Below are 16,362 nucleotides of genomic sequence, written 5' to 3' on the forward strand. Positions count from 1 at the left end.
TGAGGGAGTGCTGCACTGTCAGAGGGTCAGTACTGAGGGAGTGCTGCACTGTCAGAGGGTCAGTACTGAGGGAGTGCTGCACTGTCAGAGGATCAGTAATGAGGGAGTGCCGCACTGTCAGAGGGTCAGTACTGAGGGAGTGCTGCACTGTCAGAGGATCAGTCCTGAGGGAGTGCCGCACTGTCAGAGGGTCAGTACTGAGGGAGTGCTGCACTGTCAGAGGGTCAGTACTGAGGGAGTGCCGCACTGTCAGAGGGTCAGTACTGAGGGAGTGCTGCACTGTCAGAGGGTCAGTACTGAGGGGGAGCTGCACTGTCAGAGGGTCAGTGCTGAGGGAGTGCTGCACTGTCAGAGGGTCAGTACTGAGGGGGAGCTGCACTGTCAGAGGGTCAGTGCTGAGGGAGTGCTGTACTGTCAGAGAGAGGATCAGTACTGAGGGAGTGCTGCACTGTCAGAGGGTCAGTACTGAGGGAGTGCTGCACTGTCAGAGGGTCAGTACTGAGGGTGAGTATTTTGGTGTGCTGTCCAATATTTATCCATCATCCAACTTTGTTAGAACCACATCTTCTGGTTCCCCTCTATCCACTCTTGTTGAGACTTCCTCGAAAAACTCTAATAAATGAGTCGGACACAATTTCCCTTTCCCTTCATGTTGACTCTGATTAGATTCTGATTTTCCTGATGTGCTGCTATCACTTCCTTAATAATTGATTCCAACATTTTTCCAACAATAGATGTTCGGCTAATCAGCCTATAGTAGCCGACGTTTAGCCTCCCTCCCACTGTCACATCGGCAGTTTTCCAACCCTCCGGTACTTCTCCAGAATCCAAGGATTTTGGGAAAATTACAACCACTGCATCCACTACCTCTGTAGCTACTTGGGATTCTAGGATGTAAACCATCAGGGCCCGGGGGACCTATCTGCCTTTAGCCCCATTAGTTTGTCAAATGCTACTTCCCCAGTGGTGGTGATGGTATTTAATTACTCCCCAGTGTTCATTAGTATTAACGGGATGTTCGCAGGATCTTCCACCGTAAAGAAAATATCTGTTTAACTCCTCTCCCATTTCCTAGTTCCCCATAACCCCTGGGGTAGCACAGAGGTTAGCACTGCTGCCTCACAGCGCCAGGGTCCCAGGTTCGATTCCCGGCTTGGGTCACTGTCTGTGCGGAGTCTGCACGTTCTCCCCGTGTCTGCGTGGGTTTCCTCCGGGTGCTCCGGTTTCCTCCCACAGTCCAAAGATGTGCGGGTTAGGTGGATTGGCCATGCTAAAATTGACCCTTAAATGCCCAAGGTTGGGTGGGGTTTATGGGGATAAGGCAGGTTGTGGGCCTGGATAGAGTGCTCTTCCGGAGGGTCAGTGCAGACTCGATTGGCTGAATAGCCTCTCCTTGCACGGTGTGATGTGCTGTCATTATTATATCACTCTTTGTGGATCTTGACGTGCAATACATTGGCTGCCGTGTCGCTACACTTGCTGATTTGCTGAGGGGGTGAATGGTGGGAAATGTTATCAATGACTCAGGCCAGAGGTTTGAATCTCTAATTTATTTCCAGTTATTACAAACAGAAGCTGCCATTGTGAGCAGATTGTGTCAGTGCGCGTGTTTCACACCAGGATCAGAAACTCATTCAATAAACACACAATCTAAACATCCCGGACCCCACTCAACTAAAAACCACATCTACTTTACAATATAGAAATAGTTCTCACTCTTAATAATATATTCCAAACGGGCATGTCCCCTAATGCTGTTCTACAGCACTCGTCATTCACAAACATCCTGGAAAGGGTTAAATTTACACATCCTGCAGTCGCGTGGTGAGCACCGCAAGTTACAGTTCACATTTATTTACATAATTCTGTTCAGAATATTCATTCCTCAAATTCGGGTTCAAGTCATGAGTTGCCAGAGCCCTCACCCACTGCCACCCCAGTGACCTCACCCACTGCCACCCCAGTGATCTCACCCACTGCCACCCCAGAGCCCTCGCCCACTGCCACCCCAGAGCCCTCGCCCACGGCCACCCCAGAGCCCCCGCCCACTGCCACCCCAGAGCCCCCGCCCACTGTCACCCCAATGCCCTCTCCCACTGCCACCCGAGCCCTCTCCCACTGCCACCCCAGAGCCCTCGCCCACTGCCACCCCAGAGCCCTCTCCCACTGTCACACCAGTGCCCTCACCCACTGCCACCCCAGTGCCCTCTCCCACTGTCACCCCAGAGCCCCCTCCCACTGCCACACCAGTGCCCTCGCCCACTGCCACCCCAGAGCCCTCACCCACTGCCACCCCAGAGCCCTCGCCCACTGCCACCCCAGAGCCCTCACCCACTGCCACCCCAGAGCCCTCACCCACTGCCACCCCAGAGCCCTCACCCACTGCCACCCCAGAGCCCTCACCCACTGCCACCAAAGAGCCCTCACCCACTGCCACCCCAGAGCCCTCACCCACTGCCACCCCAGAGCTTCATATGATAGGAACCAGAATGGGGTGGGGAGATTGGAGGGAATGTGAGAGAGGGGACAGTGGGAGAGAGTGGCGAGGGGGGGACAGACAGACAGACAAAGAGAGAGGGAGTGTTGATGGAAGAGAGGAGGGAGAGCTGGGAAGCAGGATTGGGAAGAGGAGAAGGAGCTGGTGTGGGCAGGGGAGGGGTAATGAGGGCCAGAGAGAAGAGAAGGGAGGCAAGGGAGGTGGGAGGGGGCGAGGAAGGGAGGTGGGAGGGGCGAGGAAGGGAGGTGGGAGGGGGCGAGGAAGGGAGGTGGGAGGGGCGAGGAAGGTAGGTGGGAGGGGCGAGGAAGGGAGGTGGGAGGGGCGAGGAAGGGAGGTGGGAGGGGCGAGGAAGGGAAGGATCCAGATAGAGGTCCCAGGAGAGGGAGTAGAGAGACGAAGAGGGGTTAGGGAACAGAGAAAGGGGAGGAATAAGAGAGCAGGGAAGGGAGGTGGGAGGGGGCGAGGAAGGGAGGTGGGAGGGGCGAGGAAGGGAGGTGGGAGGGGCGAGGAAGGGAGGTGGGAGGGGCGAGGAAGGGAAGGATCCAGATGGAGGTCCCAGGAGAGGGAGTAGAGAGACGAAGAGGGGTTAGGGAACAGAGAAAGGGGAGGAATAAGAGAGCAGGGAAGTGCAGGGGTGGGGTGAGTGAGAGAGAGAGGGGGTAGGGGCAGGGAAGAGAGAGAGAGAGAGCAAGAGTGGGTGAGAGAGGGCAGGGGGTGGGTGAGGGAGGGCAGGGGGGTGGGTGAGGGAGGGCAGGGGGTGGGTGAGGGATGGCAGGGGGGTGGGTGAGGGAGGGTTGGGGGTGGGTGGGTGAGAGAGGGCAGTGGGGTGGTGAGGGAGGGCAGGGGGTGGGTGAGGGAGGGCAGGGGGTGGGTGAGGGAGGGCAGGGGGTGGGTGAGAAAGGGCAGGGGGTGGGTGAGGGAGGGCAGGGGGTGGGTGAGGGAGGGCAGGGGGTGGGTGAGGGAGGGCAGGGGGTGGGTGAGGGAGGGCAGGGGGTGGGTGAGGGATGGCAGGGGGGTGGGTGAGGGAGGGCAGGGGGTGGATGAGGGAGGGCAGGGGGTGGGTGAGAGAGGGCAGGGGGTGGGTGAGAGAGGGCAGGGGGGTGGGTGAGGGTGGGCAGGGGGTGGGTGAGGGTGGGCAGGGAGTGGGTGAGGGGGGGAGGGGGTGGGTGAGGGTGGGTGAGGTTGGGCAGGGGGGTGGGTGAGGGAGGGCAGGGGGGTGGGTGAGGGAGGGCAGGGGGGTGGGTGAGGGTGGGCAGGGGGGTGGGTGAGGGAGGGCAGGGGGGTAGGTGAGGGTGGGCAGGGAGTGGGTGAGGGAGGGGAGGGGGTGGGTGAGGGAGGGCAGGGGGTGGGTGAGGGAGGGCAGGGGGTGGATGAGAGAGGGCAGGGGGTCGGTGAGGGAGGGCAGGGGGGTGGGTGAGGGTGGGCAGGGGGTGGGTGAGGGAGGGCAGGGGGGTGGGTGAGGGTGGGCAGGGAGTGGGTGAGGGAGGGGCTCATTGAGAGATTGCCTGGGGTTTGAGGTGAGAATGGGGTGGCAGATTTCAGGTCTGTTCCTCTGGAAGGGGAGCAGGGAACCCGGGCAGCGTTTACCCCATACTTGCCCTGTATCCGGGCAATCTGCGGGTCAGTAACAATTTGACTTCCATCGGCAGCGGGGTGACCTCCATTCTGTACAGAGGTGGCAGGATATGGAGACCAACTCCAAGGCAGCGTTTGTAACAGCGTCAATATAAATACCCATTCGGAACATCCACATTGCTCGAGTTTCTATCAATATTGTACAGACAAAACCTTCATAAAGTTCGTTAAAAAACAGAGAGATTACAGCCAATGGCCGTTGTTGGTGCTCAGGGATTGGGGGGGGGGGGACAGGGCAGTGTGTTGGGGAGCAGAATGGGGGTCTAACGGGGAGCAGGGCAGGGTGTAGGTGAAGCAATGTGGGGGTCATGTTGGTGGTGGGCCATTGGTGTAACGCAGCATGGGGTAGAGGGAGCGGGCAAAGTTGTTTGCCAAGGCACAATTGTAGTCCTCCTGACTGAAGGGGATGAGGCAGGCCAGGAGCAGGAGCAGGAGGATGAGCAGCTGGACGGGAAATGCAGCCCAGAACACCCTGGACAGGAAGGATGGAGCCTTCGAGACTCCCCGCACCCCAACCCTGAGGAGGCAAAAACAAGGAAAGCATTAGTCAGTCAGTGAAAATAAAACTCTTCCTCCAACTTCCAGAACCTTCTACTCAGGATTATATGATGTGGAGATGCCGGTGTTGGACTGGGGTGGGCACAGTAAGAAGTCAACTTTGGCATTTTTGCTAATCACCAAAAATTAATGTCCTCTATTTGCAGCTCCAACATTGGGAACAATTTCTCCTCATTTATTCTATCCAGTCCTTTGGAACAGATCTGTTGAATCATCTCTTAACCTTCCGTTCACCAAGGACGATCCAGTCTCAGTGGGTCACTTGCTGTCAGGGACCACAACACAAGTAGGCTCAGATCAGAGGCACCCAGGGTAGAGTCTGAATCAGTACACTCCCTCCACCACCCACGAAGAGTCGCAGCCGTGTGTACCACCTACAAGATGCACTGCAGCAACTCGCCAAGGTTCCTGAGACAGCACCTTCCAAACCCATGCCCACTACCATCTCGCAGGACAAGAGCAGCAGATACCTGGGAACCCCACCACCTGGAGGTTCCCCTCCAAGTCACTCACAACCCTGACTGGGGAATATATCAGCCGTTCCTTCACTGTCGCTGGGGCAACATCCTGGAACTCCCTCCCTAACAGCACTGTGGGTGTACCTACACCACACTGACTGCAGCGATTCAAGAAGGCAGCTCACCACCACCTTCCAAAGGGCCAATTAGGGATGGGCTACAAATGTTGGTGTAGCCACGTAAAATGGCTGCTTCCCTATTAATTTGGCCAAAACCCGATTTAAAATGGCTAACCGAAAAGGCTGATGGGAAGAGCAGCCAACAGGACACAAACGGACAGCTGCAGACAGAATAGCGTATTCGGCTCTGGGGAAGTCGGCCCAGATCGATACTCAGGACCATTAGCAGCACATCAACCCAGACATCTGCAGTTAAATCGGCTATCCCCGGGAACAATTGCAACATATTAGCACTTGAATACCGGGCCTGACCTGTCGGCGCCTGCAGTGGCCGAAACAAAGACAGGTGAGCGACCACCCCCCGATCGAGGAATCGCCTCACCATTGGACACATCGACCCCAGAGATTGGGGACAGATCCAATCACTTGGGACTCAGGGTCAAGGGCCGCCCCGGGAGGCGGGAAGCCCCTGGGCCCTATAAAAGTGAGGGGCCAAGTTCAGATCTCTCTCTCTCTCCCTTCTTCGCCTGCTCGAGACCTTCGCAAGAACATCAACCAGCAAGTGTAAGTTTGAAGCCAGCGATCGCTACCCGATAGAGACTCCTAGCCACCGACCTGTATCAGCCTTTTGAATCCCACGGTTCAGATCCGATTGGATAAGCCATTTGTTTCCCTGACCTGGTGGGCTCTTCCTAAAGTTAAGTATTGGCCAGTAGTGATAGGTTTCTATATAGATAGTAGGATTATTGTGTAAACATTAATTGTTGTATATAATAAATGACCGTTGATTTTAATCTTACTAAGCGGTGTGCTGACTTATTAATCATAACTCGAGCTTGAACCACGTGGCGGTATCAGAAAGATACCTGGCGACTCGTGAGCAAAGGTGACGTAATCAGAGCTAATAAACTAAGGCTACAAAGAGCAACATTGGCCTTAACATTGTCCATGCATATGGTGGAGAGCTGTCCAGGGTACAACTCACCTTTCAGCTCCCAGCTCACGAACTGTTCCAAACTGCTGACTGGGTCAGTCCTTTAAAATCTTCCCTGAATTTGTTCTTTATTTACCCCCTTAGCTTTTCGGGCAGTCCAATGTTGAACCACGTTTCTTGTGTCAATTCAAGAAAAGCAGTTGAACAGACTCGAGGATCCTAACCTCCAGCCCACGCCCCGGCCCCCTCCCATAGTCAGGACCATACCCACCCGCAATACATTGCATTCTCCACCCCGCCCTATAAAACACATTTACCTCTTCATGGCGACACCAGATACTTTATCCATTTTGACCTCTCTCTGACCCTGCAAAGAGACAAATACAAACATTTGTAACTCAGAGTTTCCTAGTGAAGGGAATCAAACATCATCTCCTGATCCTGGAACGAGTCTGACGCCCGTGTGGAAACTCCTAACATCTGGGCTGATTGAAGAGAGGCCCCTTCACATAAACCCGATTGTGGGTAACATGTGGAAAAGTGACTCTCACACAAACAACTAGATACGTGTTCACTCGCTGAAAGGTGGGAATAGCTCTCTGTCTGGACTTGGCTAGAAAACCAACCTAGTCTGTCTCCCATTGCCACACTGTGGTGATATCATGGTTGTGTTGTAATCCACCGACTGACCACCATGAGTCTCATTGGTATAGAAGTGAATGTTAGAGTCAGGTGACCTCAGACTGGTTGGAGAGCTGGGAGAGAGAGGTTGCCTGTGCATGATCATACTGTTATTCATCCGCGGTTTTGTATATATTTGACCCACAGTTAATGTGAATAAATTGTTTATAGCTTTAGCTCCAAGTGTTCTTGTAATATAAATCAGGCCATTCGACAAGAATATTACAACATCTACACAAAAATAAATGTGCAATGGAATTAAAGAGAAAAGTCACCTTCCCACAAATAACACAGAAAACAAATAGAGTCCGGGACGGTCCAATCCCCAACTTCACAAAATGTCAATGATTGGGAATTGAATAATCTCAACCTGACAACATCGGATCTGTGGCTTCGACAGGAAATACAGCCGGCTGGCCGTACATTCTGTTCATTAAAGAGACCTGCATTTTGCAAGGTATCATCATTATTTTACACTGAAATTATCATAACTGTATAATCCTTTTATCATGTTTTTCATTTTTATGAGTTTATATCCAAACTTTTTGCTTTATTTGTATTCACACCTGCCACCGTGATAAAGCACCGAGGACCCGGACGGCACGGTGGGGCAGTGGTTAGCACTGCTGCCTCACAGCGCCGAGGACCCGGACGGCACGGTGGGGCAGTGGTTAGCACTGCTGCCTCACAGCGCCGAGGAGCCGGACGGCACGGTGGGGCAGTGGTTAGCACTGCTGCCTCACAGCGCCGAGGACCCGGATGGCACGGTGGGGCAGTGGTTAGCACTCCTGCCTCACAGCACCGAGGACCCGGACGGCACGGTGGGGCAGTGGTTAGCACTGCTGCCTCACAACGCCGAGGACCCGGACAGCACGGTGGGGCAGTGGTTAGCACTGCTGCCTCACAGCACGGTGGGGCAGTGGTTAGCACTGCTGCCTCACAGCACCGAGGACCCGGACGGCACGGTGGGGCAGTGGTTAGCACTGCTGCCTCACAGCGCCGAGGACCCGGATGGCACGGTGGGGCAGTGGTTAGCACTGCTGCCTCACGGCGCCGAGGACCCGGATGGCACGGTGGGGCAGTGGTTAGCACTGCTGCCTCACGGCGCCGAGGTCCCAGGTCCGATCCCGGCCTTGGGTTACTGTCCGTGTGGAGTTTGCACATTCTCCCTGTGTTTGCGTGGGTCTCACCCCCACAACCCAAAGATATGCAAGGGAGGTGGATTGGCCACGTTAAATTGCCCCTTAATTGGAAAAAAATGATTGGGTACTCTAAATTTATTTTTAAAAGGGAAACAGGAAGCAGGAAACTACAGGCGGGATTTAACTAAATGGGAACTAAGTCTGATAGCGAGCGCGTTTAGCCGCGTACTTCCCGGTGCTCGCAGTCCCGAGGTTACAAAGGGACACAGATCGGAAAATGGAGCATAATGTGGGAAAATGTGAAATTGTCCATTTAGCAGGAAGAATAAAAGAGAAGCTTATTGTTTGAATGGTGAGAGATTGCAGAGCTCTGAGATGCAGAGGGATCTGGGTGTCCCAGTGCATCAATCACAAAAGGCCGGGACACAGGTACAGCAAGCAATCAGGAAAGCTGACAGAATGTTATTGTTTATTGCGAGGGGAATTGATCACAGAAGTATTGAGGTTATGCTTCAGTTACACAGGGTATTGGTGAGACCACATCTGGAGTATTGTGTACAGACTCGGTCTCCTTATTTAAGGAAATGTGTAAATGTGTCAGAAGCAGTTCAGAGAGGGTTTACCAGACTAATACCAGGATTGGGTGGGTTGTCACATGAGGAAAGGTCGGACAGACTCCGTTTGTACCTGCTGGAGTTTAACAGAGTGAGAGGCGACGTGATTGAAACGTACAAGATCCTGAGGGGTATTGACAGGAACTGAAGAATCTAGATTGGGGGCAGATGGGCAGCACGGTAGCACAGTGGTTAGCACTGTGGCTTCACAGCGCCAAGGTCCCAGGTTCGATTCCCAGCTTGGGTCACTGTCTGTGCGGAGTCTGCACATTCTCCCCGTGTGTGCGTGGGTTTCCTCCGGGTGCTCCGGTTTCCTCCCACAGTCCAAAGATGTGCAGGTTAGGTGGATTGGCCATGATAAATTGCCCTTAGTGTCCAAAACGGTTAGGAGGGGTTATTGGGTTACGGGGATAGGGTGGAAGTGAGGGCTTAAGTGGGTCGGTGCAGACTCGATGGGCCGAATGGCCTCCTTCTGCACTGTATGTTCTATGTTCTCGGGTAAATCAACGTCTGGCATGTGGGAGTCTTTCAAGTGTCAGCTGTTAGGAATTCAGGACCGGCATGTCCCTGTGAGGAGGAATGATAAGTCTGGCAAGTTTTGGCATCCTTGGATAACGAGGGATATTGTGAGCCGAGTCAGAAAGAAAAAGGAATAATTCATAAGGTCTAGAAGGCTGGGAACAGACAAAGCCCGTGAAGAATATAAGGAAAGTAGGAAGGAACCTAAGTTTTTAAGGAAATAATGAAGATGATAAGAGTAAAGCTCCCTCTACACTGTCCCCATCAAACACTCCCAGGACAGGTACAGCACGGGGTTAGATACAGAGTAAAGCTCCCTCTACACTGTCCCCATCAAACACTCCCTGGACAGGTACAGCACGGGGTTAGATACAGAATAAAGCTCCCTCTACACTGTCTCCATCAAACACTCCCAGGACAAGTACAGCACGGGGTTAGATACAGAGTAAAGCTCCCTCTACACTGTCCCCATCAAACACTCCCAGGACAGGTACAGCACGGGGTTAGATACAGAGTAAAGCTCCCTCTACACTGTCCCCATCAAACACTCCCAGGACAGGTACAGCACGGGGTTAGATACAGAGGAAAGCTCCCTCTACACTGCCCCCATCAAACACTCCCAGGACAGGTACAGCATGGGGTTAGATACAGAGTAAAGCTCCCTCTACACTGTCTCCATCAAACACTCCCAGGACAGGTACAGCACGGGGTTAGATACAGAGTAAAGCTCCGTCTACACTGTCCCCATCAAACACTCCCAGGACAGGTACAGCACGGGGTTAGATACAGAGTAAAGCTCCCTCTACACTGTCTCCATCAAACACTCCCACGACAGGTACAGCACGGGGTTAGATACAGAGTAAAGCTCCCTCTACACTGTCCCCATCAAACACTCACAGGACAGGTACAACACGGGGTTAGGTACAGAGTAGAGCTCCCTCTACACTGTCCCCATCAAACACTCACAGGACAGGTACAGCACGGGCTTAGATACAGAGTAAAGCTCCCTCTACACTGTCTCCATCAAACACTCCCAGGACAGGTACAGCACGGGGTTAGATACAGAGTAAAGCTCCCTCTACACTGTCCCCATCAAACACTCCCAGGACAGGTACAACACGGGGTTAGATACAGAGTAAAGCTCGCTCTACATTGTCCCCATCAAACACTCCCAGGACAGGTACAGCATGGGGTTAGATACAGAGTAAAGCTCCCTCTACACTGTCCCCACCAAACACTCCCAGGACAGGTACAGCACGGGGTTAGATACAGAGTAAAGCTCCCTCTACACTGTCCCCATCAAACACTCCCAGGACAGGTACAGCATGGGGTTAGATACAGAGTAAAGCTCCCTCTACACTGTCTCCATCAAACACTCCCAGGACAGGTACAGCACGGGGTTAGATACAGAGTAAAGCTCCCTCTACACTGTCCCCATCAAACACTCCCAGGACACGTACAGCACGGGGTTAGATACAGAGTAAAGCTCCCTCTACACTGTCCCCATCAAACACTCCCAGGACAGGTACAGCACGGGGTTAGATACGGAGTAAAGCTCCCTCTACACTGTCCCCATCAAACACTCACAGGACAGGTACAACACGGGGTTAGGTACAGAGTAGAGCTCCCTCTACACTGTCCCCATCAAACACTCACAGGACAGGTACAGCACGGGCTTAGATACAGAGTAAAGCTCCCTCTACACTGTCTCCATCAAACACTCCCAGGACAGGTACAGCACGGGGTTAGATACAGAGTAAAGCTCCCTCTACACTGTCCCCATCAAACACTCCCAGGACAGGTACAACACAGGGTTAGATACAGAGTAAAGCTCCCTCTACACTGTCACCATTAAACACTCCCAGGACAGGTACAGCATGGGGTTAGATACAGAGTAAAGCTCCCTCTACACTGTCCCCACCAAACACTCCCAGGCCAGGTACAGCACGGGGTTAGATACAGAGTAAAGCTCCCTCTACACTGTCCCCATCAAACACTCCCAGGACAGGTACAGCATGGGGTTAGATACAGAGTAAAGCTCCCTCTACACTGTCTCCATCAAACACTCCCAGGACAGGTACAGCACGGGGTTAGATACAGAGTAAAGCTCCCTCTACACTGTCCCCATCAAACACTCCCAGGACACGTACAGCACGGGGTTAGATACAGAGTAAAGCTCCCTCTACACTGTCCCCATCAAACACTCCCAGGACAGGTACAGCACGGGGTTAGATACAGAGTAAAGCTCCCTCTACACTGTCCCCATCAAACACTCCCAGGACACGTACAGCACGGGGTTAGATACAGAGTAAAGCTCCCTCTACACTGTCTCCATCAAACACTCCCAGGACAGGTACAGCACGGGGTTAGATACAGAGTAAAGCTCCCTCTACACTGTCCCCATCAAACACTCCCAGGACGGGTACAGCATGGGGTTAGATACAGAGTAAAGCTCCCTCTACACTGTCCCCACCAAACACTCCCAGGACAGGTACAGCACGGGGTTAGATACAGAGTAAAGCTCCCTCTACACTGTCCCCATCAAACACTCCCAGGACAGGTACAGCATGGGGTTAGATACAGAGTAAAGCTCCCTCTACACTGTCTCCATCAAACACTCCCAGGACAGGTACAGCACGGGGTAAGATACAGAGTAAAGCTCCCTCTACACTGTCTCCATCAAACACTCCCAGGACAGGTACAGCACGGCGTTAGATACAGAATAAAGCTCCCTCTACACTGTCCCCATCAAACACTCCCAGGACAGGTACAGCACGGGCTTCGATACAGAGTAAAGCTCCCTCTACACTGTCCCCATCAAACACTCCCAGGACAGGTACAGCACGGGGTTAGATACAGAGTAAAGCTCCCTCTACACTGTCCCTATCAAACACTCACAGGACAGGTACAACACGGGATTAGGTACAGAGTAGAGCTCCCTCTACACTGTCCCCATCAAACACTCACAGGACAGGTACAGCATGGGGTTAGATACAGAGTAAAGCTCCCTCTACACTGTCCCCACCAAACACTCCCGGGCCAGGTACAGCACGGGGTTAGATACAGAGTAAAGCTCCCTCTACACTGTCCCCATCAAACACTCCCAGGACAGGTACAGCATGGGGTTAGATACAGAGTAAAGCTCCCTCTACACTGTCTCCATCAAACACTCCCAGGACAGGTACAGCACGGGGTTAGATACAGAGTAAAGCTCCCTCTACACTGTCCCCATCAAACACTCCCAGGACACGTACAGCACGGGGTTAGATACAGAGTAAAGCTCCCTCTACACTGTCTCCATCAAACACTCCCAGGACAGGTACAGCACGGGGTTAGATAAAGAGTAAAGCTCCCTCTACAGTGTCCCCATCAAACACTCCCAGGACAGGTACAGCATGGGGTTAGATACAGAGTAAAGCTCCCTCTACACTGTCTCCATCAAACACTCCCAGGACAGGTACAGCACGGGGTAAGATACAGAGTAAAGCTCCCTCTACACTGTCTCCATCAAACACTCCCAGGACAGGTACAGCACGGCGTTAGATACAGAATAAAGCTCCCTCTACACTGTCCCCATCAAACACTCCCAGGACAGGTACAGCACGGGGTTAGATACAGAGTAAAGCTCCCTCTACACTGTCCCCATCAAACACTCCCAGGACAGGTACAGCAAGGGGTTAGATACAGAGTAAAGCTCCCTCTACACTGTCCCCACCAAACACTCCCAGGACAGGTACAGCACGGTGTTAGATACAGAGTAAAGCTCCCTCTACACTGTCCCCATCAAACACTCCCAGGACAGGTACAGCATGGGGTTAGATACAGAGTAAAGCTCCCTCTACACTGTCTCCATCAAACACTCCCAGGACAGGTACAGCACGGGGTAAGATACAGAGTAAAGCTCCCTCTACACTGTCTCCATCAAACACTCCCAGGACAGGTACAGCACGGCGTTAGATACAGAATAAAGCTCCCTCTACACTGTCCCCATCAAACACTCCCAGGACAGGTACAGCACGGGCTTCGATACAGAGTAAAGCTCCCTCTACACTGTCCCCATCAAACACTCCCAGGACAGGTACAGCACGGGGTTAGATACAGAGTAAAGCTCCCTCTACACTGTCCCCATCAAACACTCCCAGGACAGGTACAGCATGGGGTTAGATACAGAGTAAAGCTCCCTCTACACTGTCCCCACCAAACACTCCCAGGACAGGTACAGCACGGGGTTAGATACAGAGTAAAGCTCCCTCTACACTGTCCCCATCAAACACTCCCAGGACAGGTACAGCATGGGGTTAGATACAGAGTAAAGCTCCCTCTACACTGTCTCCATCAAACACTCCCAGGACAGGTACAGCACGGGGTTAGATACAGAGTAAAGCTCCCTCTACACTGTCCCCATCAAACACTCCCAGGACACGTACAGCACGGGGTTAGATACAGAGTAAAGCTCCCTCTACACTGTCTCCATCAAACACTCCCAGGACAGGTACAGCACGGGGTTAGATACAGAGTAAAGCTCCCTCTACAGTGTCCCCATCAAACACTCCCAGGACAGGTACAGCATGGGGTAAGATACAGAGTAAAGCTCCCTCTACACTGTCTCCATCAAACACTCCCAGGACAGGTACAGCACGGCGTTAGATACAGAATAAAGCTCCCTCTACACTGTCCCCATCAAACACTCCCAGGACAGGTACAGCACGGGCTTAGATACAGAGTAAAGCTCCCTCTACACTGTCCCCATCAAACACTCCCAGGACAGGTACAGCACGGGGTTAGATACAGAGTAAAACTCCCTCTACACTGTCCCCATCAAACACTCACAGGACAGGTACAACACGGGGTTAGGTACAGAGTAGAGCTCCCTCTACACTGTCCCCATCAAACACTCACAGGACAGGTACAGCATGGGGTTAGATACAGAGTAAAGCTCCCTCTACACTGTCCCCACCAAACACTCCCGGGCCAGGTACAGCACGGGGTTAGATACAGAGTAAAGCTCCCTCTACACTGTCCCCATCAAACACTCCCAGGACAGGTACAGCATGGGGTTAGATACAGAGTAAAGCTCCCTCTACACTGTCTCCATCAAACACTCCCAGGACAGGTACAGCACGGGGTTAGATACAGAGTAAAGCTCCCTCTACACTGTCCCCATCAAACACTCCCAGGACACGTACAGCACGGGGTTAGATACAGAGTAAAGCTCCCTCTACACTGTCTCCATCAAACACTCCCAGGACAGGTACAGCACGGGGTTAGATACAGAGTAAAGCTCCCTCTACACTGTCCCCATCAAACACTCCCAGGACAGGTACAGCATGGGGTTGGATACAGAGTAAAGCTCCCTCTACACTGTCTCCATCAAACACTCCCAGGACAGGTACAGCACGGGGTAAGATACAGAGTAAAGCTCCCTCTACACTGTCTCCATCAAACACTCCCAGGACAGGTACAGCACGGCGTTAGATACAGAATAAAGCTCCCTCTACACTGTCCCCATCAAACACTCCCAGGACAGGTACAGCACGGGCTTAGATACAGAGTAAAGCTCCCTCTACACTGTCCCCATCAAACACTCCCAGGACAGGTACAGCACGGGGTTAGATACAGAGTAAAGCTCCCTCTACACTGTCCCCATCAAACGCTCTCAGGACAGGTACAACACGGGGTTAGGTACAGAGTAGAGCTCCCTCTACACTGTCCCCATCAAACACTCACAGGACAGGTACAGCATGGGGTTAGATACAGAGTAAAGCTCCCTCTACACTGTCCCCACCAAACACTCCCGGGCCAGGTACAGCACGGGGTTAGATACAGAGTAAAGCTCCCTCTACACTGTCCCCATCAAACACTCCCAGGACACGTACAGCACGGGGTTAGATACAGAGTAAAGCTCCCTCTACACTGTCCCCATCAAACACTCCCAGGACAGGTACAGCACGGGGTTAGATACAGACTAAAGCTCCCTCTACACTGTCCCCATCAAACACTCACAGGACAGGTACAACACGGGGTTAGATACAGAGTAAAGCTCCCTCTACACTGTCCCCATCAAACACTCCCAGGACAGGTACAGCATGGGGTTAGATACAGAGTAAAGCTCCCTCTACACTGTCTCCATCAAACACTCCCAGGACAGGTACAGCACGGGGTTAGATACAGAGTAAAGCTCCCTCTACACTCTCTCCATCAAACACTCCCAGGACAGGTACAGCACGGGGTTAGATACAGAGTAAAGCTCCCTCTACACTGTCTCCATCAAACACTCCCAGGACAGGTACAGCAAGGGGTTAGATACAGAGTAAAGCTCCCTCTACACTGTCCCCATCAAACACTCACAGTACAGGTACAACACGGGGTTAGGTACAGAGTAGAGCTCCCTCTACACTGTCCCCATCTAACACTCACAGGACAGGTACAGCACGGGCTTAGATACAGAGTAAAGCTCCCTCTACACTGTCTCCATCAAACACTCCCAGGACAGGTACAGCATGGGGTTAGATACAGAGTAAAGCTCCCTCTACACTGTCCCCACCAAACACTCCCAGGCCAGGTACAGCACGGGGTTAGATACAGAGTAAAGCTCCCTCTACACTGTCCCCATCAAACACTCCCAGGACAGGTACAGCATGGGGTTAGATACAGAGTAAAGCTCCCTCTACACTGTCTCCATCAAACACTCCCACGACAGGAACAGCACGGGGTTAGATACAGAGTAAAGCTCCCTCTACACTGTCTCCATCAAACACTCCCAGGACAGGTACAGCACGGGGTAAGATACAGAGTAAAGCTCCCTCTACACTGTCCCCATCAAACACTCCCAGGACACGTACAGCACGGGGTTAGATACAGAGTAAAGCTCCCTCTACACTGTCCCCATCAAACACTCCCAGGACAGGTACAGCACGGGGTTAGATACAGACTAAAGCTCCCTCTACACTGTCCCCATCAAACACTCACAGGACAGGTACAACACGGGGTTAGATACAGAGTAAAGCTCCCTCTACACTGTCCCCATCAAACACTCCCAGGACAGGTACAGCATGGGGTTAGATACAGAGTAAAGCTCCCTCTACACTGTCTCCATCAAACACTCCCAGGACAGGTACAGCACGGGGTTAGATACAGAGTAAAGC

The 16,362-nt window shown here is 52.9% G+C and overlaps 1 protein-coding gene across 1 annotated transcript in view; it reads right to left on the reverse strand.

Moving 5' to 3' along the window:
- Positions 1-3,859: 3,859 nt before the first annotated feature.
- LOC140407704 (nesprin-2-like) overlaps positions 3,860-16,362 on the reverse strand; it is a 273,730-nt gene continuing 261,227 nt past the window's right edge. Inside the window, exons 34-35 of the mRNA XM_072495012.1 lie at positions 6,579-6,628; positions 3,860-4,649 (exon numbers count right to left, since the gene is read on the reverse strand). Of these exons, the coding sequence (XP_072351113.1) occupies positions 4,439-4,649; positions 6,579-6,628 (261 nt within the window). The 3' untranslated portion in view covers positions 3,860-4,438. The remainder of the gene's footprint in view (positions 4,650-6,578; positions 6,629-16,362) is intronic.

This window comes from Scyliorhinus torazame, chromosome 2 (genome assembly GCF_047496885.1).
Source record: "Scyliorhinus torazame isolate Kashiwa2021f chromosome 2, sScyTor2.1, whole genome shotgun sequence".
Lineage (NCBI taxonomy): Eukaryota > Metazoa > Chordata > Chondrichthyes > Carcharhiniformes > Scyliorhinidae > Scyliorhinus > Scyliorhinus torazame.